Source organism: Sturnira hondurensis, unplaced genomic scaffold (assembly GCF_014824575.4).
Source record: "Sturnira hondurensis isolate 20B ecotype Veracruz unplaced genomic scaffold, ASM1482457v3 Scaffold0014584, whole genome shotgun sequence".
Lineage (NCBI taxonomy): Eukaryota > Metazoa > Chordata > Mammalia > Chiroptera > Phyllostomidae > Sturnira > Sturnira hondurensis.
Window position 1 is genome coordinate 1850236 of NW_028087215.1, and position 27698 is coordinate 1877933.

The window sequence follows — 27698 nt, forward strand, 5'->3', positions numbered from 1 at the left end:
TACAGTCCACAGATTTCTTTTGCTTTCCCCAAACAGAATCTCATAAAAAATATGCCCTCAAATCTTGTCATTATGGAGCTGACAGAAAGAGAAATTCTGTTCCTGTTCAAAATTCTGAGCATTAAACCCATTTCTTCATGCTACTGAGAAGCTGTGCAGCTCCAGGAAGTTGTGAGGTGCCATCACAACGTCCAGACTGTATCCAGGCAGAATAATCAGTCAATCAGAAACTCCAGTTTTTGGGGCCAACTTGGAAAAGCACACAGAACAACTTCGACTCCACTGCCAAGATCATTTCCAGGACATTGGCTAATTAATTATAAAAGCTTTTTCAAAACAAATTTGAGCCTGGCAACCTTTTTTTCCTACCTAAACAGAGAAAAAGTTTAAAATTTTAAAAGACTAAGTTTATTGTGGGTTTTTCTGACATAGCTTCATCTTCTGTGTAAGTCCGTCTTCTTCTTCTCACTCTTTATATATGAGGTTAATAAAATAGTGGGTGTAGAAACTACAACTATTAGTTTGCAGACTTTACTGTGAGTTGTAGAAGAGGTCATGGGTCAGTTACAAAGCTTCTCTTCAAACTCTTTTGCGAGAAGCAAAGAACGAAGCTTCTTCCTTTTGGGCAAGCATGAAGAGCTCATTACATTAAGTATGGCTATGATATTAGATGGATAGTTACTACTTACTCTACATTTTAATAGACAAATATTCAACTAACTAAACTGCATTACCTTTGCCAAAAGCATACCCAAGAGTTAACAATTACCAAAATTTCTTAGCTTTTTTAATCACTGTACTTTTTCAGAAAGTATCTCATTTAATCCTCACGCTAACCTGAGGTAGGGATTATTATTACTATTTTAAAGCCAATACAACTATAGTTACAAGATTAAATTACCCCAAAGGATACACCTGTACAGGCTGGAGTCAACACTCTAACTCCTGTGTCCTGAACTTCAAATCTTTTCACAAACTGCCTCCTCGTGCCCAGAAAAAAGTGCACAAAAACCATCTGCACATATTGGTGCCTTCTCAGTCTGGGAATTAGCATTTCTAATCTTCTCCTGGCATCTTCTAGATATACATATAGTCGTACACTTCAAAGAAGCAAGAATTCTTGGCTTACCTGGTCCTTCTCCGGCTTATCGGAAATGTCATTCAGACTGGAGGAAGTCAGATCCCTATGGCTCATGCCTGGGCTACCTGGGAAAACAAAAGAAAATCCTAATTAAAGACTTCTTTCCAAAAACACAGAGACTTCGGTTGCGTATTTCATCAGTGCTAGTAGATGACAATGGGCATGGCGATGATGCTTTAGCTATGTCCAGGCTGAAGCACAATCGTGCTTAAAGGAAAAGTATGAAAAACCCCAAATAACCTGTGAAAGTTTTCTGCCAGTCTCTAGTTTAAGATAAGTTAAACTTTGAAAGAAGCATCAAAAACAATAAACATAAAAATAAACTTATTCCTGGTCTGGCTTGGTTTTTGTCCCAGCCTTTCATACACACATCCACTCAGAGCCCTTCCGGTTCCCACCCCCTGCAGAGACAGGCTCTTCCCTCACCTGTCCTCTCATGTGTCAGCAGCACAGGCCGTCCTCCCCGCCCCCCGGCCTCTGCAGTCCTTCCTGGGACACTCCTCATTAAAATCAACCCAAAAAGTCATTGGGGTCCCCTTCTCTAGCCAATATTTTGATCAAGAATATTTCTCCTCAGTAGAAAAATATGCAGCTAACAAAACCCCCATTGATCCAGAATCCCCATTCTATGCCCCAAAATGGTGTTATCACAGGCTCCCCTTACTTTCTCCATTCCCATCTGCCAGACAACCGTAAGTGTACCCTTTCTTCCCCCTTAACATGCCAAATTTCTTATTCAAGTCAAGGGGTGGTTTCCCCAGGGATGTTTTGGGAACCAAGCTCTCTGGCAACACAGCTGCTGAGCAGCAAACCCACCGGCAGTCCAGTCAATGCCTTTAGACACTGTCAGACAAGAACAGGAGGCAGGACGTCTCAGCGAGTGAGAGACCAGTTTCAAATAACTGTTTTAACCAACAGACAACTGAACTTCCCTTCTACAGTTGGACCTGAAACTTTTAGGCTTACTAAGCAAAAGAGTCACTTTTCAAAGCCAGGATGCTTGTCCCAACCCATACAGGGTGCTGAGTAATGCATTCGACCTTAATCCTCAATGCATCTGGGTCAGCTGGTCTTCACACGGAGAGGACAAAGGTTGGCTTAAAAAAATAGCACAGAAGTTCAAGCACAGCTTCATATTTGCTTCCAAATAATTCTTCAGATTACAGACCAATTCTTTCAGATCAAAACTTCAACACATAATTTTGCAAAAGGCTACAATCTACCTCTAATAATTGAATGTCTATGTAACAGCAGCGCTTTAAGTAATATAATTGACTTTAACTCCTAGATCAGAAAAACCATAATTTCCTTGGGCCGGCAAGACAGGATACTTCCCGCCCCGTCGCATGTTGCTGAGTAAGCATGTCCTAGATCCCGTAAACCCTCTACCTGGTGGGGCATTTTACTCCAAGAAAGTCTGAGCACAGGGCATTTTTCAAGAGAGGAAAACACCTGAAAAAACGCTTTATGAGCAAAATTTAAAAAATGTTGAAGGCCACATTTTCTGCTTTGCAATGCACACCAGGTTACTGGTGTCCCTGAGTACAAGTGACTCCAGGTACAAACATAAATGCCCCCAAATAATGCTGGGTTTAAAACTAACAGGAAATAAGGAGTATATATACTTTTATAGTTTACAAGAAAAACAAAACCAGTTGCCCTGGGCAGGTGGCTCGGTTGGTTGGTTGGAGTGTCATCCTGTACACCAAGCATGTTGCAGGTTTGATCCACAGTCAGAGCACATACCTAAGTCGCAGGTTTGATCCCTGGTCAGAAAGTGTACAGGAAGCAACCAATCAATGTTTCTCACACTGGTGTTTCTCTCTCTTTCTCTCTCCCTCTCCCCCTCATCAACAAACAAAACCAGTTATTTGATCTATAATGGGTGAAAAATCTACCTGAGTAAGTAAATGAAATTAAACTATATATCCCTAAGGCAAAGAAAGCTTAGTAATCCTAAATTAGAAGTCACTTAGGTAAATGCTTAGATAAGACTAATTTCTAATTATAAAGCAATCATATTAAGTGGAAGTACAGAAATACGTTGAAAGCAGCCTTTTATTAAGTAATTTAAATTTCCTGGGCAATATCCTAAACTCGCTGATTTGCTTCGGAAACTCTTCATAAATACTGCAAGGGTACATCTCAACCCAAGCACTGTTCTAACTGCTGCAAGATCTGAAGAGGCAGAAGTCAAATGAACATGGTTTTCATTATAATGGTGACCTTGACTGATGTCACAACTTTTCCAGGAAACCTCATATACCATCTCATCATGTCTGTCACTTCTGAAAGACAGCTACAGTGTGGCTATCTATACTTGCACCGTGTGTGGGGAAGAAAGAGGCCCAAGTCCAAGGAAAAGGTAGGAATCAGCTGGGGAAGAAGAGGACAGTGTTAAGAAACAATCAAGTCTAATGTTCCTCCTAATCTTATCTTATTCTCATTAATAAAGGTAGTGTTAATAAAACTTATGTGTAAAAGTAACATTAGTAATAGTCACTAATATGTAACTTTGTAATACACTGGAAGGATTCTGAAGTCAACACTTCTAGATAAGCCATGAGCAAGATGATCAGCATTCTTCAACCTTACCTCTTTCCCTCCCTAGTAACCCCTCACTCCTACACCCTAACACCTCAAACGAAGACAAATGCTTCCCAATGCAATGCTTCCCAAAAGGTGGTCCCCAGACCAATAGCATCAGCATCCCATGAGCACTTGTTAGAAATGCCAATTCCTGGGACTCACTCCAGACCAACTACATGAAAACTCGGGGTATAGGGCTTAGCAATGTGGGTATTAACAAGTCTTGTAAGTGATTCTGAAACATGCTAAAATTTGAGAACTACTGCTCAGAATAAACCTGTTACCTTAACCACAGGGTATCTCAGTCAGAATCTGAGTTGAAAGGCGCTTATGTAAATGGAAGTAGCCAGGGTGGCAGCTAAGATAACCTTGCTCTCCTCCACGCTACTGCTCCAAACTCTTGCGTCTTGAGCAAACCATTAAATTAGCATGCTTGCCACAGAAGCACACAAAAATGATCAGACTTGGCTTTTCCTCTAAATCCCCACCTACCCTATCAAGTAAATAAATCACTTTATTTTGGAAGATCACTATTTAATCAGCCTTTTCCAGAAACATCTATCCCATTTGAAAAGATAAGACAAGAGCCAAAACAGATTACAGACCAGATTATATCTGGGAATCAGAAACGTGTGCACAGCATTTCAGCAAACCCAGAAGCCGTTACACAACAGATCCCTAACAACACCGTTCTGTCGTGGAGGCTTCGTGCCTGACATTCAATAAGACACAGTGTCAGAATAAACCAGTGCTTTCTATTTAGAGTTTTGTCCTATAAAGCAAACTCATTATACTGTAATTGTAAGTGAGTGGGAATAGTAGAGAAAAACACCACCTCGTCTCAAAAAGCTGTGTTACGAGGACACCCTGCAGCGTGCTAATTCCTGCGGTGGCGGTGGCGATGATTCCCTCACTCAAAGCTACCTCCAGGAGACCCTTTCCGTCTAAAATCCAGGGCACACTGATGTCTGAAACTGCTCTTGGTCCAAAGAAACTTTGCTTTTTTAAGCTTCAGCTTTTGAAAAAGAAGAAAAAGAAGGAAGGACCAGCCTCCTGTGCATAATTATAATGAATTCCCATATCACTGTTTTCTTGCCATGAGAAAAAGCTTTGGAGAATCACATTCTCAAGCAGATTCACACAACCAAAACCAATTTCATTTTCAAAGTACCCACTTGGCAGGGACATACTGTTTTCTATAAAAATTAATTGCATTCTGTATTAGGTCTGATAATCATTGTTATTCTTTAGCACACATGGAGCAATTCATAAAGTCCTCTGCAATTATATCTATTAAATACAATAAAAAGGGGTGAGGAGAATGTACAGCATAGCAAGAGGATGACATTTAAACGTGTACATAGTAGATAAAAATGTAAATATGTGTGTAATGTAATGACGCACACACACCTCATACCTTTTTAACAAGCCAAGAGAGAACCTAGGGACAAACTAAAACAAAGATCAAATAGGCTATGAAATAAACTGGTTTTTCATTCTTACCAGTAGTTACATAATTTAGCATAAAATTAACTAAGGTCATTTACATATAATGGACATTGAAATGAATTTGGGCATAAATGTCAGAAAGTTCAGAGCCAAAAGTATGATTTGAACTACTCAGGACCACAAAATGAATAATAACTGTGGTTCCAGAATAGTGCAGGCTAACGTGTTCTGTCCCCCACCAGCTCACTGATATTCTCCCCTGCTGCTTGTTGGGCTAACGGATACCAATCTACTAGAAAATGTCTATATCTAAGATTAAGGGTCAACTGATCCTGATTACTAGGCACTTTAACTTACATTATCTTAATCCTCATATAAACACTTTGAGTTAGTGTTATTATTACCACTTTAACATAAACAAAATGAACTACAAAGGAGGCTAAGTGTATTGTCACAAAGCAAGTGATAAAACCATAATTTAAATCTGGATCTCTTAATACCAATCCCCCTGCCTCTGAAGGAAAAAAAAAACTGGCCTATGTTACTTACACAAATAAACACACAAACTCCATCACTTCTAATGAAAAGTTCAGGTAACATAACTACAAAGAATACATTCTATTTCCATGCTAATTTATATGTAATACAATATCACTAATAATGCTTAAGGTAGAAATGTCCATGGTTTCCAATTCTAGTTGTTCTCCAAGATGCAATTTGCATTTCTTTGTTGTTTTCATTTTCATAAAAAAGAGTGGGGGGAGGATATTCAATGTAGCTACTCTGTTTGTCACAGAAGCTAAATAGTAACCCCAAACCACAGATCTATAACAAAGAAGAAATCATGCTAAAAACAACAGCAATGCCATATAAAAGCACTAATGCCACGTGCTTCTGACTGCGCTAATTCATAGTCCTAGCCCAGTGTCCGTAAAATCCCACAGTGGTCACACAGCCAGTTCTTCACTGTTTCCGCACTGGATGTCCACGTTTTGGGTCACTGCAACTACGCTTCCTTCCCACTTTGACCACTAAACCAGAGATACAAGGCAGGAGAGTAAATCACAGTAAGTTTGGCTGAAAAAGTCTCGAAAGAATGGCTAAAAGATAAGCTTGGACTTTGCCAGACCAGTTTCCTAGTCTTCCACGGTGACAGAATTTCAAGAGCACTCCCCACCAAAAACAATAATAAAATAAGCATGTCATTAAAAACTCCAACTCAATCTCATTCCCTGCCTCCAAATAAAATACAGAAGCATTTAGAGTATAAATATTAGACTTAGGAAACTTAAAAATATTATCAGAAGGAGTTCTCTGAAGCAATTTCATCACTAGGAGAAAAAATCAATTTGGATACTTTTGTTTCTTTCAATTGCAATTATCTTTTGTTTAAAGAATTTTTGCTGTTTGTTTATGATTTAACATACCATAAACTCAAGGGTCCAGAGCCAAGGCCTTCGGGTACCTTGTTCACAGTTAGAGCCTCTGAGTTTGGCCCAAAGTGGCACTTCATAAATATTTGTGAATGAGTGAATGATACCAACTGGGTATCATTTTACCTCCATTTTGAATCACTACTGTAAACATTACTGTTCAGAGTCCATTTCCTATGGAGGGAGGCGCCGTGTGCATGAGCCTACTTCTCCAAGAGCCTCAGACTTGGAAAGCTTTGAAATAAATAAGGAAGAAGTCTGTGGCTGGCCCAGAACGAACAGAATGACAAGACTCTGCCAAAGTAGCTTAAACCCTGTCAGTCATCAGTGGAACAGAATGTAAGAAACAATAAAGGGCCGAGAAAAAAACACCCTGTAAAGAGAAAATCCGGAGGTGAGAGTAAGAGGAGAAGTGAGGGGGTGTGTCAGTACTTCAGTGACAGGAAAGGATAGCCTTGGGTAAAAGTCTAGGGGAAACGAAACAATTCAAATAATGTGACTGACTTGAAAAGTGAAGCAAATTTGGAGGAAGGAAGAAGACATGAAACGATCCAAATAACTCTCAAAGAATGTGAGTAAAGTCCTAGCCTAAAGCTAAAATCATCCCTCATATATGGGACGAAGGTAATGGAAAAGACGTCCTTGTTGAGGGAACTGGAAGTGTGCAGAGGCCAACTCACAACATAACAAACACCCATGCCAATGAGTCCTCACAGCGAATATTCTTTTCGTTTGAGAACCACTCTCTACCCTTTTGAGACCTCAGCTTTCCACATGCCCCTCAATAATCTCTCCAACCTCAACGGCCTCGGCCCCATTCTCACCTGGTTCTGAGTTTTCTGACCATCCTGTGGGCTTTTCTGGAGACTCAGGGTTAGGTCTTAGACAGCTCAATGTCAAATACACAAGATTTCATCTCGTCTCATTCTTTTAAAATTTCAATCGGAAAAAAAATGCTCTAACCATGGAGACTCCTGTTTTAATAATATTGCACTAGATATTTAATTTCTATTATAGTCTAAAATAGACAGTAGACAGTTTTTATTAAAAAAAGCATTTTGTTCTCTTTCTACATGCAGACACATAGAAAAGATGTTTAAAAGATCTCCACTCAGCTGGAGAAACATTCAGAGACAAACAGAGACTGGAAAACTTACTGAGTAGGGAATTTCCATAAACTACTTCAAGGAATCTGTGGTCCTTGTGATTACATACAGTGTTTCCGATGTTATTATAGTTCTTTCTCTATGTCACATGCACACACAAAAACTACAAATAATGGACAAAAAGTTATTCTGTCCAAAGCATATAAGTAGAAATACATAAAATAACGTGTAACCTTATCTCACAATAATAAAAAGAAAAGAACACCATCAGCAAGCCTATGCTATCTCGGGAAGGGTGAAGTGGGAAAGACCAACAGCAGCTTACGACAGAAGCAAACAAACACCTCACTGCCTTATTTCCAAACAGGCACCGACCCAAAGCCATTTTACTCAACACCCCTAAGCCAACTCAAGGAGGGATTTCCAACACATTCCCGCAGCCACACCATTCCAAGCACCTGTAGTAGTGCCCGCTTTCGCTAGTTGGGCCCAACCTTCTACAGCTACGTGTAGACACCAGATCTAAGCTACAGTAAAATTTTGCTAATTCAGATTAATAGAGAAATTCTCTGAACTGATGAAGTGTCTAGATCTAAAATAACTGACGAAGGCTACAGATTCAACTTAGCATATGACTTAGCACATGGATTTATCCTTGTGCCTTCCTAGAGTCTGTTAAAAAGATAGAGTGAAAAATATAAATATATAAAATCACATTAATTTTAAAGGCTAGTAGAAAACAGAAACAAGAAAACTTTCTGAAAAAAAAAAGAAGAGCAGATGGAGTATTAGAACCTGAGAGTATGTATAGTATACAAAAATTCCAGTGTAAAACATGTACAGAGAGGCATGCAGTCACGAGAGAGTCTCCCTGCGAAACCCCAAATGAGCTCCACACTGGGAGAGGCCGTATACAATAGAGGCTGAAAGGGATGAGTTTATGGCAACTCTATGCACAGAAAGTTTACCACCACCCCAGTGGGCAGAGCACCCAGCAGCTATTGACAGCACAGGGCCCTTCACCAAAGAGGTATTAGAAAAGACCAGGGTAATTAGTGCAGGTGTTTATAACTCAAAGCAAAATCTTCTGAATTTCCAGAATTTAGGAGACACCTCAGGATAACATTTTCTACTCACTGAAAAACAAATCCTCTTTCTTAAATGTAAATGAATTACTGAGGATCATCAGATATTTGAGAAAGCCCAAGACTAAAACACATATCAAAACAAACCAAAAGCCCCATACAACCTCAATAAAAGAAACATAATTTTAAAAATTTAAATAAAACTCTTACTAGTCTGCAGAGAGATTTGAGACGCTATTATATTTCATAAAACAGAAAGAGGATGTTATAAAAATAGAACAAGCAAAATGTTTTAGAGTTACAAGTACTTCTAAGGACTATATATGATGGCAAAAAATAAAATACAAAGGTTAGAAAACAAAATTGAGAAAGTATTCCAAAAAAGTAAGTGTATGGGAGGATCCCCCCCCCAAAAAAAACAACTGAGAATAACAATCAAATGAATAGCGGCTTCCTCCAGGAAAGCCAATATCTGACTATTAGGAGTCCTGCTAAGCCAGAATAAGGAATCGAAGAAGAGAACATTATTAAAGAAAATATACCAAAGCTCAAGGACATGTTTCTTAAAATCACAAGGGTCCCTAGAGAAAAATAAACAAACCACACACACAATCCAGCCCTGTATGTAGATGAATCACTGTGAGACTTCACAATGCCAAAAATGAAGAGAATAAAGTATGATTTTCTATCTAAAGAAGAAAATAAGAATCAGAGCTTGGAATTCTCTTAAGCAACCCAGAATCATAAAAGAGAAAAGAACCGTGCCTTCAAAGTTCTGGAAGGAAAATTATTTTCAACCTAGAATCCTATATTCTCCAAATAATAAAATATTTTAAGAAACAAACTATGAAACTTTTAGGGGATTAAAAAATTAAAAATGTCCATTTTTATATGCCCTTTCATACAAGTTACTTGCAGTGTGATTTACCAAAATGAAAAAACAGACTAAGGACAAGAGACTACATGATCTGGAACTCAGGAGATCAGGAAAGTAAATGCCGGGACAGTGTCTGGAGGCCCCTGGTGTCTCATGCAGCAGGAGGTGATGCAGGGGAGAGGGCAACAATGAGGAGGGACAGATCTGCCGAATGATGGTGTCTATAGGGTTTACTAGTATCCTTGAGATACTAAAAAAGTTTGGTCATACAGCAACACTAGGCGATTCTCAAAAACGTAATTTAAAACTTCAGGTTAAAAAAATGTACAAAAGAGAAAATGCAATTATAGCCCATTATACAGCTTTAGAGTAAACTATGTTCATAGAGTCATATTAACATAAATGCTGTTATGCATTTCTGACTTTAGAATCAACCAATAGGAAAAGTACAGGTTGTATTTATAGGGAGAGACAAGAATGTAAATCTAACCGACACTGACAATGAACAGTAGAAGGACCTATGGCAGAGCCTAGAAGTGAAAGTAGGGAGGAGAAGGGCAAGGAAGAGCAGGGAAGCTAATATCCTTTCCTTCAAGTAAGACATCTAAAGATCCCACCACTACTTAGCTAATTAATCAATTTAAAGCTAATTATAGAGACATGAAGATACTCATGACAATTTTTTAAATTAAACCATTTACAGAGTTCCCCCCATGGGGATTATATCCTAAGGAACTCAAAACACTCATTTGAAAGAACACAAGCACCCCTGTGTTCACTGCAGCGTTATTTACAATCGCCAAGATGTGGAAGCAGCCCAAGTGCCCACCAATAGAAGAGTGGGTAAAACAACTACGGGACATTTACACAATGGAATACTACTTGGCAGTAAAAAAGAAGAAAGTTTTCCCCTTTGTGACAGTGTGGATGGATCTGGAGGAAATTATGCTAAGTGGGATAAGCCAGTCAGAGAAAGACAAGTACCATATGATTCACTCATCTGTGGAATCTAATGAACAAACTGAACTAACAAGGAAAATGAGGACAGACTCACAGATCAACCAACCAATCAATTCAAAAATTAAACAATTTAAAGAATGTAAAGTAGCTGCTATGAGGGCAAGCCTGGGAATACGGGAGATAAAGCAAAGCAGCTCATTTTTCATTATAAGTCTTCTGTGTTCTGCAATTTCAAAACCATTTTTATATAATACTTTAATAAAAATATAATACGTGTCTATTTATTATACGATAAATGTTATTAAGTCTACTGTTATTATTTCTAATTACTTGAGATTAAGGGGAAGCATTATTGCCTACTATACAATATTGAGAGATATAATTAAATCAAATTTTAATATAAACATTGAGATCCAAATGTGAAAGAATTTAAAGTCATTTTTAAGTAGTATTTACGTAGCACATGAAATAATACTTACACTACTTTTTAAATTACATCAAGGGAAACTTTTCCTGAAGATTCTGTCTGAATACCTCAAGATTCACACCTATGGCTTTAGTTACCAAAAACCCTTATATCTGAAAAGTATATGCAGATAAAAAAAGCATGTGCAGAAAAGCAAGCCACTGAACGGTCCTTCATGCGCAGCCAAATCAGTAGAGAGATGGATGTCGATATCAATGTCAATACAGACAGTTTATAGTATTGGATGTAAGCATAGGCAGAGGCAGAGACATAAAACTTTAGAAGAGTGATAGGCACATTGTCTGGGCCTCCTCTTACAAATGTAGCCCTTCCTCACTGCTCTCAGCTCACACAGGGATTTGGAAAAAGCCATTCAAATTGGTTTTCTGGTGCAGTAACTCCCATGGCCTTGACGATGCACGTCCAATTAGTTAATGTGAACTGGGCAATCGATGATCACAGGTCACCCCCAACTCAAAGAGCAGCCTCCAGAAAAAGACACAAACGTCTCTGGGCCCTTAATGCGAGGATTCCCCAAATGGCCCTGAAGACTCTCCACGCTTAAGTACTGTGTCTAAACGAGAGCAAAGGCACGGGAGGCACCTTCCCTGGTGTGCACCCGCTCATGCCCTTGTTTTCTCCCCCTTGGAGAGGTTGATTACACAGTCAGCCAAAGTCACCTCTAGGTTCCAAATGATATGGCAGCTTTGAGGCCTCAAGTGATGCTAGGGGGACTACGGGGAATTTGATCAGAACCACGATGGGCCCAGGATTTCCCTCTTATTGAAAAGCCCAGGCTGAACTAAGATGCTTGCAGTTCCAAGTTGATACTATCGCACTCCAAAATCACTGCGGGTCCTCTAGCTCTAAGAAATTCCAAGAGCAAGGGGCTTTAACTCTGTGTCACAGACTTGGATGACAGCAACTGCCACAGTTGTTCTGACTGGTGGGCAGGGTGAGGGGGTAGAGTGTGGCGGTTCGTGCCTCACCTCTCTCAGATGAACCAAACGGGTCCATATGGAGAAATACTGGAAGAACCCCAGAGATAATCTGTCAGCACAATATCATGGAAAGACAAAGTTAGAAGATGAAAAGATTATAAAATGGCAGTAATGACCTTTTACAGGACTGTCAAAAGGATTAAACAAAGAAACATGTAAGCAAGGGTCCTGTGCAGATGTTCAATAAATGTTCATCTTTTTCTTCTTCCCTTTGGCCTGCAACCACAGGCATAAATCCCCTCTGAGCTCAAGATCCTCAGGAAACTGTGAAGTTCAATCGCCATGGTAGGATCCCCCCAGGTATAATTCCCCCGCCTAAGAAGATGAGTTCAGAGAACTGAAAGGTTGCAGCTGGGTGTCGAAATGATCTGAGTTCTGAATCAAGAAACGAGGACTGAGGCCTAACTGTAGCCATTATTCATCACGCAGAGAGAGGGTATGCGGTAACTTCAGGCAAACTGAAGTTAGAGAGCTCCTAGGAAAAGTGTTAGATGTTTCACTGAGCACAGAGGTCGTTAACAAATATTTACTTGAGAAACTGAAACAATATATACCCTGAAACAGTATATACTGAAACAGTATATACCCAATATATACCCAGCTTATTTGTGGGTGTTACATCACAGTGAAAGTTCTTCAGGCAATCTCGAGTGTTTTCTGAGGAGACTATGGTCTTAGTTCATTCTAGCACCTGTCCCTGGTGTGAGGGCAACACACACCTTTCTAGTATTCACCACTACGGCGGTGTGAGGGATGAAGTGAGGGGGACAAGAGCAAATAGTAAAATATATAAAGCCTCAAACAACAACAAAAAAGATGCAGACACTCCAAGAATGTTTCACTGGCTCTAGTTAGGCTGTTTATCAATTGCTTAAATCAGTGGGCAAAGATACTTTCCAGAAAACGTATTTTCTGCTAAACCAACATGAAGAGGAAAAGCAGAGAATAAGGGGGAAAAAACTCATATCAGTAATGACTTGACTCAGTATCAAACTTTAGGCTTCAGAAATTTGTCTAGTACAATATACTGGAATTTTCTCATAGATGCACAATATCTCTAGAGCTAGAACACAATGCAGATGATGTAAGTTTAAACGCCCCACAGGGTAGACACTCTGAAAGGGGTGTTATTACAGATGTGGCTCAGAGAATCACAGAACTAAAAGACACCTGGAGATCATAACCAAGTCCTTTCCCAAGCAGTTTTTCTTTTGTAACATCAGACAGAGCCAGTCTCTTAATGTCTGCTCACATACTTTGGATGTCAGGAAACTCGCCACATAATGAGAGAATCAATCTCATTGTAACAAAGCTCATACTTCCATGTGGTAAATTTCTCAGGTGAGTCGTAGTAAGTAGTACCTGGATGGATGAAGAGACTACACGTGCCACCCAAAGCGCACCCATGCTCAGAAAGAGCTGGCTTTCATTTCAATAGACATAACCTCTCAGAAATAATGTACTTCTCAGACATTCAGGCTGAACCTGGATCAGGTCACTAATCCCTCGTGAAGATCACTGAAATTCATGAATTATGAAAATCAGAATTACATTCAAATCTGCATATAAAACATCAGGAGTCCCAAGTCAGTATCTTCTCCCCTAAAATGGTCACCCACAGGGCCTGGTTCTGTTCTCTAAAACATCAGTCTACTTTCCTCCACACGTTTGTATTAAGCCAGCTATCACATGAACCCACTACGTTGCCCTTTCTTGGATTCCTCTAATCAGCCTCCTCGGCCAAGTCAGATCTGTTACTATCCGAACAGTTCCTAGGTGGTCTCTCTGTTCTCATTCTCCACCTTCAGATGTGACCCAGTCTCTCTACACACACTTCCCACTTGGCTCGGGAAAACCAGCTTCTCACAAATGCCACTCTGCCCTTGGTAAAAACAGGTCTAACCAGTAGGTCTCTGAAGGCAGGGACTCTCCACCTTGCTCATTGTCTTTTCTCAGCAGCTAGCTGAGTGCTGACCAGAGAGTGGTACTTAAGAATATTTAAGTGAATGAATGAATTCATTCATGAATTAATTTACATGAATTAATGTAACACCCCCAAACTCTATCCCTACACCTGGATACAGTAAACTTAGCAGCACTAAAGGGGAAGGGATACTTCCAATCCAGGGGATATTTCCAATACAATAAAATAAGATCATTCTTCCTGAAGACAACAGTCAAAACCATCACTGACATCATTACAAGTGAAATAACCCACACAGCCTCTGCCTCTAGCTAGTTAAAAGGAAATGCCACTTTCTCACGGGCTCTAGGCAGTTCCCTAGAAAAACAGACAAAACTTATTCAAAGACATCCTTTAGAAATTGAAGAAATGATTCAACCTTGACACCTACAGCTATTCTTAAAATCCAGACTCCAGCTTAAGTGTGTGCTAGGAGAATCGATTTTTAAAGTAAGACATTTACTGAAGGAAAAACTTGTCATTATAATTGAATTTACTCTATTTTCCCTTCTCAAAAAGGATGCTGATATTAGTCTCTCTGCTACATTCACCTAACAAGACTGTTCTTTGATTTGTAACCATGGTTACTACTTGCAGAACCCATCACAGTGTATGGGCTCTTTCTGAGGCAAAGGCTGATCACGGCCCATCAAAATGATATGTTCAAAATGGCTGTTTCCTGGGGTTGATATGAATGGGCCTTAGAAAACAGAACCACCACAGAAAATTACTATTCTGAATGCTGATTTGTTGCTTCTTATCAAGAAACACCAGGAATTTCCTTTTCTGACTTGAAACAATAAAACTCTGGGTCATCCGTGTCCACACCTGTTGTTAGCAGACAAGAGCACTACCTGTGGCTGAGAGCAGGGAGACCTGGAGGCAGAGGGAATGAAAAGCAAAGAGAGAAATAAAGAGGAACCATGTCACCTGGAGAATCTACACACCTGAATTCTAACCCTGGTGCTCCACTTACTGGGTCACCTCAAAGACTCCCCCTGCCATAGAGGCAAGGTTATAGTAAAAGACACCTCAGATTCTCATGGCCTAAAACAACAGTGACTTATTTCTCACTCACGATAATGTGCATTGTGGACTGGCTGGGGGTCTGGTGCTGCATCTCTGTCCTTCAGCCAGAAACCGAATGCGTGGGACCACTCTCTAGAACACTGCTGCTGTGAAGGAAGACGGAATAGGGATGCGTGTACTGGCACTGAACGCCTTCCTTATAAATGACATCCAGGCCCTGGCCAGTGTGGCTCAGTTGGTTGGAGCATCATCCTGTAACCAAAGGGTTGTGGGTTCGGTTCCCAGTCAGGACACCTAACTAAATTATGGGTTAGGTCCCTAGTCTGGACTAGTATCATCCCCAGTCAGGGCACATACAATCCTGGTCCTGGCACGTATGAGAGAAGCAATGAATCGATGTTTCTCTCTCTCTCTAAAAAAAGCAATGAAAAAAAATATCTTCAAGTGAGGATAAGAAATGATTTTTAACTGACACCTATCATTCTCTGATGTATCATTTGCCAAAACAAGTCATGTGGTCACAACTACAAATGGGTGAGGAAGTAGAATCCTCAATTTGCTCAGAAGAGAAAGAGCTGCAACATTTGTGACTTTCCTTAATGATTATGATAAGTATTTAACCTCAATGAGCCTCACGGTGTCTTCATCTATGACAAGGGATCAGTGACACTTTAACGTCATAGACCGTTTTGTGGGGATTAACTGAGACAAGACCAGGGGGAATAAATAAGAGCTGGTAGTTGCCTGGGTAGTGATATCTCAACCATGAATAGAATGATCTAGTCAACAAGAACTGGAGCCCCTAAGGCAGGAATGCAATTCTCAGATTCTGCTACCATCAGCAGCCAAAGAAAGCAACAGAGCTTCCTGGTAACACTGAGGGAGTTTAGTTTGAGTGATGTGAAGACTACGATCTAACAAACTCAAAGGAAACATTTCTGCCCTAGATTGTCATATTACCTGTCTTTTCAGTCTTTTCTCTTATTTTCAGTTTAAGTATTCATTTAATCAACAAATATTCTTGAAGTGTCTGTGTGCCAGGTACCATGTTAGGCCCTGAGTGAGTGATAAACCATCACAGTTTTCTCCAAAAAAACCCAATCTACACAAGAAGAATCGCAATTGATGGTTCCAGAACAATCCCCCACACTGCCACCACCTCTCACCAAAAAAAAAAAGGAAAACTAAGCCAAACAAATAAGCAAATGTAGATGAATTTGAGTAGTTTGTTATCATTCTTTCCAACAATGCCCAATAGTCCAAAACGAAATTGGAACTGCCTACTGTTCTGAAGGTGTGTCTCAAGTAAATGGACGCTACACATGTTGGTTCAGTAGATGCTACATATTTGATTTCCTCTCCTGTGTTTTTAGATGGACAAAGTTCTTAAAGATTGTTTTCACAAGAAACGATGAGAATTGAAGTAGAGCAGCTATAACGGAGATTCAGAGAAGGGCAGCGAGGAGAAGAGCAGAAGAGCATGGAGGAGCGCAGACAGGGAAGAGTCGGCGACGACAGGGGTGTTGGGCCTGGCAAGATGCCTCCTCCTGAGACAGAGGTGCATTGAGAGGAGTAGAACTGGGACCCGAGTTGCCAGAACAACTGTAAACACCATGAACATTCAGTTCACCACAAAAAAGAAAAGCCATATTTCTGAAGATTCTGCCAGCAATTTTCATCAAAGTAAAATTCTACTGCTAGCTGCCAAGAAGAAATTTCATTATTAACTTTGAAATTGATATCCGCAGCTAGAATATTACATTTGCTCTTCCTCCAGTCTCTTCACTCACATGTGTACAGACATACTAATTCAAGCAGTTACATCTTACATTGTCTCCAAGAACTAAATCCAGGCACTGTTTAGTCTAATAAGAGTGGTTTACTGCATATCTGCATGAAAGACTCTCCATCGGTTTCAAAGTCATGTAGTCCACCTTGGAAGTCCCCACAAAACCACAGCCCCCATGGTTCTTCAGTCGACCTTGAACTGGTAACCCCAGCCCTCCCTCACAATGAGAAAAGCCCTCATCCTCCATCTACATGAGTGTGCAGAAGGAGAATATGTTCCATGTACTATCCTTACACAGCTTCACATTGCTCTGAGCATTTTCAAAAAGGGCACACTCCAAAGTCAAGGCTACAATTTCTGTTATGACTACAAGATCATCATTAGTGCTGTCTACCAAACATTTCTGAATTTTCATCTTCTGAGCACATAGTAGAATAACAATTCTTTAAAGTTGGGTGTAAACATATGACTCACTATGGCAAATGAAATGTGAGGGAAACTGACACAGGTCATGGCTGGGCAGGAGTCGAAGAGGCACTGAAGATACTTGTGGAAGCACGGGCTGAGAAAAACCTCCTGTGAGTCTGGATCCTCACTAACAATGGTGGGCAGAGCCCCCTGGAGTTCCACATGACACATGAAGTAACATGAGTAAGAAACTTCTGTAATGTTAAAGAGCTGAGATGTGTGGGGTTAGTTGTCACTGCAGCACAATCGAGCCCATTCTGACTATTAGTAGTCATAAAAGAAAAAATGTCAGGAAAATCAGCTCTTTTTCTTACCCCTTCAACTTGCCCTCACTCTATTATGCCTCATCAGTATTCTCTGGGAGGCAAAGGGCATCCAAGTTATAAACATGAAATAGACATCATTCTTTAATGGTTCTTATTTATACCCCCCTTTCAACACTTTCCATTAACTATCACTGTGCTTGAATTTTACATGTGAATCATTTGGTTCTGTTGTTCATTCTTCCATCATTGACTGCTATGAAAAAGGCACTCTGCTAGACACATGGAACAGAAGTTGTCCAACCTCTTAATCTCAGGTAACTGTCACACACTTAAAATTAAGAGTGTTTATATCTCAGTATTTACCATATTAGAAACTAAACCAAAGTTTACAAAATATTTACCTATTAATTTTCATAACATTAACAAACCCATTACATGGTAACATAAGTAATGATGTACTTTATGAAAAATAACTTTTTCAAAACAAAAATTCTAGTAAGAAGAACAGCATTGTTTCACATTTTTACAAATGTCTTTAATTATGGCTTAATGAAATACAGCTGGATTCTCTTGTCTGCTTTGGGGGGGGGGGGGGGGGGGGGGGGGGGGGGGGGGNCTAAGACCTTTCAAATGTTTTGAAATGAGCTCAGGGATACCCAGGGCTCCCCAGTCCCCACATTAAGAGCCAGTATGATGGTGCAAGGGTGAGAATACTTTTTCTGTAAAAGGGAAGCTAGTAAACATTTTAGACTTTTTGGGTCATAGGATCTCCGTTGCAACTATGTAACTCTACCGCTGTAGCATGAAAGCAGCTGTAGGCAATACATAAACTAATGAGCATGGCTGTGCCCTAGTAAAATTTTATTTACAAAACCAAGCAGCAGTGATTTGGTTCATGAGCCACTGTTGTCCATCCCTGTGATATAGGGTATGTAAATGAATTAGACCTGGGTCCTGCCCTTCAGAAATGTATAGCTATTAGAGGCAATAATATTCATATCCACACAACATAATACAAAGCAGAGTGAGATAAAGGTCATGTGAGGAGTCTCAAGACAGTTGCTTTCAGAGTTTAAAGTTGGTAGAAAGCACCTCAAGTTGGGAAGGTTTCAAGGAGAATGTGGGTCTTGGATGATGGGCAGGATTTTGACAGAAAGTCTCAGGAGGAAGAAGGGTATTCCAAGTGGAAAGAATGTCTAGGGTTCTAATTGGTGGGGCTCAGTTGGTTGGGCATTGTCCCGCAAAGCAAAATTCACTGGTTTGATTCCTGGTCAGGGCACATGCCTGGGTTGTAGACTAGTCCCAGTTTGGGGTGCTCATGAGAGGCAGCTGTTTGATGTTTCTCTCCCTCTCTTTCTCCCTCCCTTCCCCTCCCTCCCTTCCCCTCTAATTATCTAAAATAATTTAGATAAAATTATTTTATCTAAAAATAAACAAATAAAATCATTTTAAAAAAGAATGTCTAGGGCAAAAACTAGAAGAATTTAGCAAATTCAAGTAATGGTAAGCAGCTGCTGAAATGTAGAGCAGATACAGGGAAATATAGTAGCATGAAATGCTGCTTAATCAACTTTAAGTCACTGTGCAATGGGCCTTGAATGCCAAGCCCAGGGGTTTAGATGTTGTTTGAGATGTACTGAGCTGCCATTGACCATTTCCACATGAGACAGTAACTCATCAACCAGTGGTGGTAAGATTAACTGGAAGTGTCAAATACAATTGCGTATGTCCAACTGTAAACGGTGACCCCAAATCACAGGCTACTGAGTCAGACTAAGCAAGGAGAAATGAGGATCTGAACTAAAGCAATGACAGTAAGATGATGACGAGGACAGAGTAGGCAACAGTAAAGAGGTAATATTTAACAGATGCAGTGATTCAATGAGACAAGAGAGGCAGAGACGGTGCATAATCAAAGACCACAATATGGTTCCAAATCTGACAGAAGGGAGAAAATGGTAAGAAACAGCAAGGTCAGGAAAAGGGAGAAATCAGGTGATGAGAAAAAGAGCGTGAATATGAAGATCGTCTACATGTCACCATCTTGCCAAGCACAGGTTTGAATCTTCACAAACACTGAACCCTCCTCGTTGAGGAAAAGTCTATTTTATAATTCCAGCAGATTGTCAAAGTTTTTCCAAATTTGTGCCTCTTAAATTCTCCTCCAAGTCCCCAGTACTCTATATTTCTAAGTTTTTCTAAGTTTTTATTCTTTATCCACTTGAATTCTCTCAATTTTAGAGTTCTGGAGTTAGCATATACTTTAGCCCATTGTAAATACAATATTAGATATCAATAAAATAACTAATGGGACCTACTTCAGAAGTTCAGATTAAATAGTAATTAAATCTTGCCCTGACTGGTGTGGCTCGGTGGGTTGTGTGTCATCCTACAAACCCTAATGTCACCAGTTTCATTACTGGTCAGGGCATGTGCCTGGGTTGTGGGCCAAGCCCCCAGTGAGGGCGTGAAAAAGGCAATCAATCGATGTTTCTCTCACACATCCATGTTGCTCTCCCTCTCTCTAAAAATAAATAAATAATGTTTCATTATAACTAAGTCACAGTTCATTTTTGTAAGTGGTTAGGACTGTCTATATTTGAAGAACATTGTAACTCATTCTTGGAAATCATGTAAGTTTTCTGAATGTCTTATGTTAGCTAAAAAGTCTGAAGGCAGATGTCAGGTTGCTGAGAAGTTTTATTCCTATAGCCTTTTGAACTCTGTGACTATGAAAAACAAGGGAATTTTGAGAGTTGTTCTTGGATTTCCTTTTGCCTTTTAAAAGGCCAAAAATGTATGTGAGAATGGTACAAACAATATTTTCAATCAAGAAGAACCCTAGATCTTGAACCTGATAAAGAAAGAAACAGGGATGGAAGGTTAAATGCTCAGAATCAAGATATGAAACTGCTCTAAACTCATAGGCAATAAAGAGAGCTACAGCTGTGTGGTAATTCTCCACCCCAAAGGTAGGTTTAGATGGATATGAAAAACTAAGGTGAGCCCTGTCTGGCGTAGCTCAGTGGATTGCGCGTGGGCCTGCGAACCAGATGATCGCGGTTCGATTCCCAATCAGGGCACATGCCTGGGTTGCGTGCCGGTTCCTTGCAGGCTAACTACCAGCAGGGGACACACAAAAGGCAACCTTACATTGCATTGATGTTTCTCTCCCTCTCTCCTTCCCCTCTAAAGATAAATAAATAAATAAAGTCTTAAAAAAAAAAACTAAGGTGAGAATGTAATAACAAAGCAGACATGTAAGAGTCTTGGCCCATGATAAATCATCTAAAAGTCTTTGCATTACCATCCAAGGTGGCCACAGCATGGAGGACAGGCACAGAAATCTGAACTGCCATTTGTAAACCCCATCCCTTTTTCCTGGAAGTTTTTGTCATCTCCCGGGTTGCCAGCTCAAGACCTGAGGCACCCTGGATTCCTTCCTCTTCTCCCCTAACATCTGAGCAGCTGTCAAGTCCGGCAAAGGCCATCTCTACCACAGTTCTGGCCTTGTGCCTTCCTTTTCATTTTGACAGTCCACTGATCCAGATGCTCACGCTCTACCTCTGGCCTGCTGCAATCACCTCCCAACTCTCCCCCTACCTCAAGCATCTCCCCTTTCTGCTCCATTCAAATAACCCTGGAAGGTTAATTGCCCTAATGCACAGCTCTCATCATGCTACCTCCATGCTAAAAAACTTTCATAACCTTCCACAAAACGGCTCGAATATTTTGCCAGCTTAACACCCATATGTGCTATTCTCCTCTCCATCTCTGCTAATCAAATGTGGCCCTTACTCTGCCACACACAAACTCTTCTTTTTACTCTCTCAACAACGTGGTTGCTTTTATACTTTTCTCTTGGAGTTGCATCATCTTCTAAGGTCTCATCCTGCCTTTTCTACAATTTTCATGTTGGAACTACAAGCCATCTTCAAGGCTCCCTGAAAAGTAGGTCTCTCCCAAGAAGAATTATTTCCTCAATTCTCTTTTTGTGCCATACTATCCATTCTTTTCATAAACATTTTCAGAGAGTACAATGCATGCCACTGTGCCACACACTGTAGGCAACCAGGTGTGCCCTTGTCCTCTCTGGTGGCACACTGCCTCTCTCAGTCGGCATTACCTGTGAATGTCCCTCAGCTCCTGCTCTGCAAGTGGACCATGGGACTGCAAGAGTTAGAGCTCAGCCAATGGTCAGTGACTTACATTTATTAAAGTGAACTCTCTGGGCTCACCACTCTCCTAAAGAAATTCCAAAGCTTTTAAACAAAAATCTAGAGCCACAGCAAATTATCATTTTTTATTTAGTCAATAAACTTTGGAGCAATTAAAAGACTATGAATTGGACTTCCGCCAAGATGGAGGCATAGGTGGAAACACTGTGCCTTCTCCCACAACCAAGTTTGAATAAAACAAAGGTTTGGAGAAACAAAGACACAACCAAAGGACAGAAAATTGAATTATACGGAAGTCCGACTACATCTAACCTTTCAACGGGTAAGAGGGGCGGAGCCAGCAGCGAGCAGGGTCGGGCAGGACAGGGCCCCCGACCCAGACCCAGGAGCGCAGGCAGATGAGAACCAGTTGGGGTGCGGGGCAGACCGCGGGCGCATATTCGCGCACAGTGAGACAGACCACGCAGGCCCCAGGGGGCGAGGGCTGACGGCAGTGGCACACTCGCGTGCAGTGGGACGAAACGCGTGGGCCAGGTGACAGCAGCAACTGCGGCACCAGTGAGGGCCCGTGGCGGCAGGTGGCAGGCGGCAGACAGGACGCCAAAGTCCCTCTTTGACCCCGCCCCCACATACAGTGTCACAACCCAGCGACTTAGTTGCCCTTCGGCACCGGTGAGGGCCGGGCGGCAGGCAGCAGACGGGACGCCAGAGTCCCTCTTTGACCCCGCCCCCACATACAGCGTCACAACCCAGTGACTTAGTTGCCCTGTTCTAGTGAACATTTTAGGGCTCTGATCCTGCTATGGAACAGGCACGAACAACCCGAAAGATGGCAAAAGAAGAACTCAAAGTCCAAGAGCCAATAACTCTCAGCGACCAAGAAATTGCCAGCCTCTCAGAAGCACAATTCAGGACACTATTTATCAGGATGCTCACAGAACTGGTAGATTATAGTCATAAATTAGAAGAACAAAGTCACAAAATAGAGGAACATATGAAGGCTAAACTAATTGAAATGAAGGGAGATGCACAGGAAACCAATAGTGATGGAAAGGAAACGGGGACTCAAATCAATGGAATGGACCAGAAGGAAGAACAAAACATCCCACCAGAAAGGAATGAAGAAATGAGAATTCAAAAAAATGAGGAGAGGCTTAGGAACCTCCAGGACATCTTTAAACGTTCCAACATCCGAATTATAGGGGTACCAGAAGGGGGAAAGAAACAGCCACGAGTGGAAAACATATTTGAACAAATAATAAAGGAGAACTTCCCCAGTCTGGCAAAGGAAATAGACTTCCAGGAAATCCAGGAAGCTCAGAGAGTGCCAAAGAAGTTGGACCCAAGAAGGAACACACCAAGGCACATCATAATTACATTAGCCAAGACCAAAATGAAGGAGAGAATCCTAGAAGCATCAAGGGATAAGGGGACAGTCACCTACAAAGGAGTACCCATCAGACTGTCAGCGGATTTCTCAAAAGAGACCTTACAGGCAAGAAGGGGCTGGAAAGAAGTATTCCAAGTCATGAAATCCAAAGACCTACAGCCAAGATTGCTTTATCCAGCAAAGCTTTCATTTAGAATGGAAGCACAGATAAAGTGCTTCTCAGATAAGGTCAAGTTCAAGGACTTCATCATTACCAAGCCCTTATTATATGAAATGCTAAAGGGACTTATATAAGAAAAAGAAGATGAAAAATATGAACAGTGAAAGGACAGCAAACACACAGCTATTAACAACCACACCTAAAACAAAAGCAAACCAAGAGGACAGCTAGATCAGGAGTGGAACCATAGAAATGAAGAACACATGGAGGGTTAGAAACAGGGGGGTGGGAGGGGGAGAAGGCACAGAAAATAGCATAGATGGTAGGTAGAAAATAGATAGGGGGAGGGCGAGAATAGTGGGGGAAATATAGAATCCAAAGAACTTGAGACACATGGTTATAAACCAAGGGGGGCAGAATGGTGGGGGAGGGAGGGTGCGGGTGGAAGGGATTGAAGGGGGGGAACAGAACAACTGTAATGGTATAATCAATAAAATATATTTAAAAAATAAAACATAAAAAAAAATAAATAAAAGACTATGAATTATTTAATTTCAGAAATGCCCAAAATGGAAGAAAAACAAAAGGTGGTTTTTTTTTAAAGCAAAAAGTCCCACCTACAATTCAGTTCTTTAAATTTTAATGTTAACTATGTAAACTGCTTATAGGGATGAAACAAGAATCCTTAGTTATAACACTGTGGCTTCATGAAAAAAAAACAGTATTATTATTATGCCTAGCATAGTAATAACATTAAACACTGGATAAGTACTTCCGAAGCAAAGCCCTAAACTAGACCCGGAGGTCCCCGCCTCGTAAGTTTACCAACTAGACAAATGGTCACAACACAAAGGAAAGTGAAGACGGACGCTGGAATGCGCAGAAGATGGCAGGGTCAAACCCTAAACCTAGTTTCTCCTTTGAGGTTCAGACCTAAGAGTCTGAACAGCTGATTTGACTGCCAGTAACAGCCAAAGGACACAAGTGATTTCTAAGGGCTCAAACGACGCCAGCTATTAGGTGTCAAACCAAATTCCTAGATAAGCGGGAGAGTGAAGAGCCATTCTTGATCTACCAAGATAGAGTTGGCTCCAACACGCTCTAATCATGGCAAAGCAGTGAGGTGGGTATTAGCTTGTCCTGAAAAGTGGAGGTGAAATCTCCTCTTTTGTTCTCAGTGGTCCAGGCTGATTTCAGACCTGCCAGTGAGATTTGTAAGAGGAAATCATTTTTGGTTTTGTTCCAATTTCTAATTCAAAACCTTGGCAGCATTTGAAATGGTAAAAGCTGTAAGCTCCTATCGGCCTCAGGTGACAAGTAAGATAAGAAGCACACAATGTAAAAATGATGAGAGCTTACTCCCCAAAAGCAACTTCAAATGTGGCTTTTTGAAGGTAGTTACTTCAAGTCACACTAAGCCTGCAAATAGCTTGCTAAGAATACTGAAAGATTAAGGTATTGCAACCTGGTTCCCAAACCTGTGTTTTAGCTGATATTTTGGCAGTGTTTATGAAAAATAATTTCATGTTAGCTATTAGAATGAACAAGTAATCAAATTCATCAGACCAGGATGAGCAAAAATATGAAGAAATCATTTTTGCAGGTAGTAAACAATATTCATTTCTGGTTAATAGTTTACTGTGGCCAACATAAGCCTTGGTGAAAACTGAGCTTTTGGCTGCTTTTAATAAAAAGTCCAAGTGTCAAGAGTTAGTCAGTGTTTACCGTACAACTCCCATGTTCCCAGCACCTGCACGGCACTGGAAGACACATAAAAGCATGAGATACAGCTCTGGCCCTGATGGAGCTTCTTTATGGAGTTGAAATTCGACAAAAACACAAGCAATGCAGCATTAGAGGACAACATAAAATAATATGTGGTAAATCTTCAATTGTGAAACACGGACAATAGGAACTATGGGGTTTTAATACCTGGAAAGATCTTTTGTGTTTACTAGAACTGTTTTATAAAGGAGATGGAACATCATTCAGACCCTACTGGCTAGTTTTGGATAGACATACTTTAAAAATATTTTTTTTTTGCTCTTCACCTGAGAGCATTTTTCATTGCTTTTTAGAGAGAGAGGAGGAAAGAGAAACATTGCTGGGGGAGAGAAGCATTGATCAGTCACCTCTCATACACACTCAAACCAGGGACCAAACCCACAACTCATGCACGTGCCCTGACCAGGAATCAAACCCACAACTCTTTGGCTATGGAACAATGCTCCAACCACTGAGCAACCCAGCCAGGGCTGGGATAGGCGTTCCTGAAAAGGCATTGTTGGAAGGGCAAAGGTATCAACTAAGGCACCAAAGTCATACTTGCCACAGTATAAGCCAAAAGAAAGAAAGGCCAACTGACTGGACTACAGGTTCATACTGACAGAAGATGAGAATGTGGTTGGATACGTAGGTAGACCTCGGAGGACTCAGCACCACTTTGTACAACTTCATTATTCAATGTATAAATTAAATTCATTGAATCGATAGTAATAAGGAGCCCTGAAGAAAACAATTAAGATTAGACATCAAAAGTTCTTTATTTAGGGAGAGAATATAGCATATAAATAGACAATGAGAGAATCCTCTCTTACAACTAAAGCGTGTTTTTTAGAAGGGTTGCCCCAGGTAGAGTTTTAGGTTGATTTCCAAATAGTTACCGTGTTTTCATATTGCCAACAAACTGAACGTGTTGGTCAATTTTCTTCATGCTTTATCAACGACAATATTTCAGTGTCTGAATGAATTAGAATCAGAGGCTAAGACCAGCTACAACTTCTTGAGCAATTCCTATAAGCTTTACTAATAAGCGTGATGGTGGATTTATTGAGTGCTGCGCAATATGCTAAACACTCTACATATTTCTAATTTAATTCTCGCAACACTCCTATGTTGGTAAGATTAACTCAATTTTATGATTGAAAAACCCTTTCCAGTAGAGAAGAAGCTTGTGCAACGTCTGGAAGCCAGCAAATGGCAGATGCCAGATTCACACCTAATCCTGCCTGACTCCAAACCCAAAAGACCAAACTTCTTACCTAAATTTATTTGTTCCCCAAGAAACATCACTGAGGGGGGGCAATAATTTATTAGAAGGAATGGATGATTCTTGCAGGGAAAAATAGTATCAGTGTCACAGCTTCATTGTGGGGTCAGTAGATTCTTTTTGACAATCCAACCACGTGAATTTCTTTAATTCCAATTTCAATAAGTCATTACCCATCAAAGTTACAGATGGAAGCACCATAGGATGAAGTTCAAGTCCTGCCTTAGATACTCAGTATCTGTGTAATTTGGGCAAGTTACTAAAGGTCTCTAAGCTCCACTTCCTCATCTGTAAAATGTGGTTAATATCAATAGCAATTCCACAGGATTGTTCAGAAAATTAAATGATGTTGCATAAAGTACTTAGCCCTGGGTTTGTACCTGAAAAATAATAAATTAATGTTTGCAACATTTATTATTAGTCAAGTGAACTTAGACCTACGTTACAGGAGAAATCATTGCAGGGTTATAGTTCAGTAGGGGGCCTTTCCTTCAGTTCTCCCAACACCAAATTCCTACTTTCCCTTTAAGATTAAACCCTAAAAGCATCAACTCCAAAATTTCTTCTACCATCACAACTCCCAAGCCAGCCAGACCATTTGTTCCCATAATCTTGTGTGTACTAGTGTGCATGCATGCATTTTTCATCATGTCACTTAGCATTTTGCATAATTGTTAACCCTAAGGAAAAGGACTTGCTTATTTATTTCTAAATACCTCGTGCATTTATTCCAAGTGGAAACAAAGATTACTAATATGATTTCTAAAAATGTCAAATTTACTCCAATGAAATCCCTGGAATAATGTGTCACAACAGGCAGCATTTTGGGATGAACTAAAATGTCTCACACTAAACTGGAGAAACACATGTTGCTAGGACAGTGACATTTCCTCACTTAAAAATAGTAAAAGCTTAAATCACTAGGCATACGGTAATGATAAACAGCTACAAGCTGAATGATGTCACCATGGATGGGTTTCTTGATGACTAAAATTTGCATCACACATAATCAAATTTGGAATCTTACGGGAAAGTCCATGTCGTTTTCTGTGCATGTTCTTTTTTTTTTTTTTTTGATTTTAGGTATATAAACCTCGTCTCTTTAGCAAAGCTTTTTATTTTAAAAAGTAAAGATTCTATCTTATTTTTTTTCATTGTCTGTAACACCCACTCCTTTTGGGAAACATAATAGGAATTTGGGAGGGTTTTTTTAGGCCACTAACTTCGCAAGTTTTTCCTTTTACCCAGCACTTGAATGCTTTCAAACCACCTTCAGAGATCTCAAGTATCTTCCTCACC

The 27698-nt window shown here is 40.4% G+C and overlaps 1 protein-coding gene across 5 annotated transcripts in view; it reads right to left on the minus strand.

Moving 5' to 3' along the window:
* The window catches only part of SLC4A4 (solute carrier family 4 member 4), a 365009-nt gene that overhangs the window by 130781 nt on the left and 206530 nt on the right, over positions 1-27698 (minus strand). For all 5 annotated transcript variants that reach the window (XM_037063447.1, XM_037063446.1, XM_037063448.1 and 2 more), the window contains one exon: positions 1130-1206. In XM_037063447.1, the coding sequence (XP_036919342.1) occupies positions 1130-1206 (77 nt within the window). The remainder of the gene's footprint in view (positions 1-1129; positions 1207-27698) is intronic.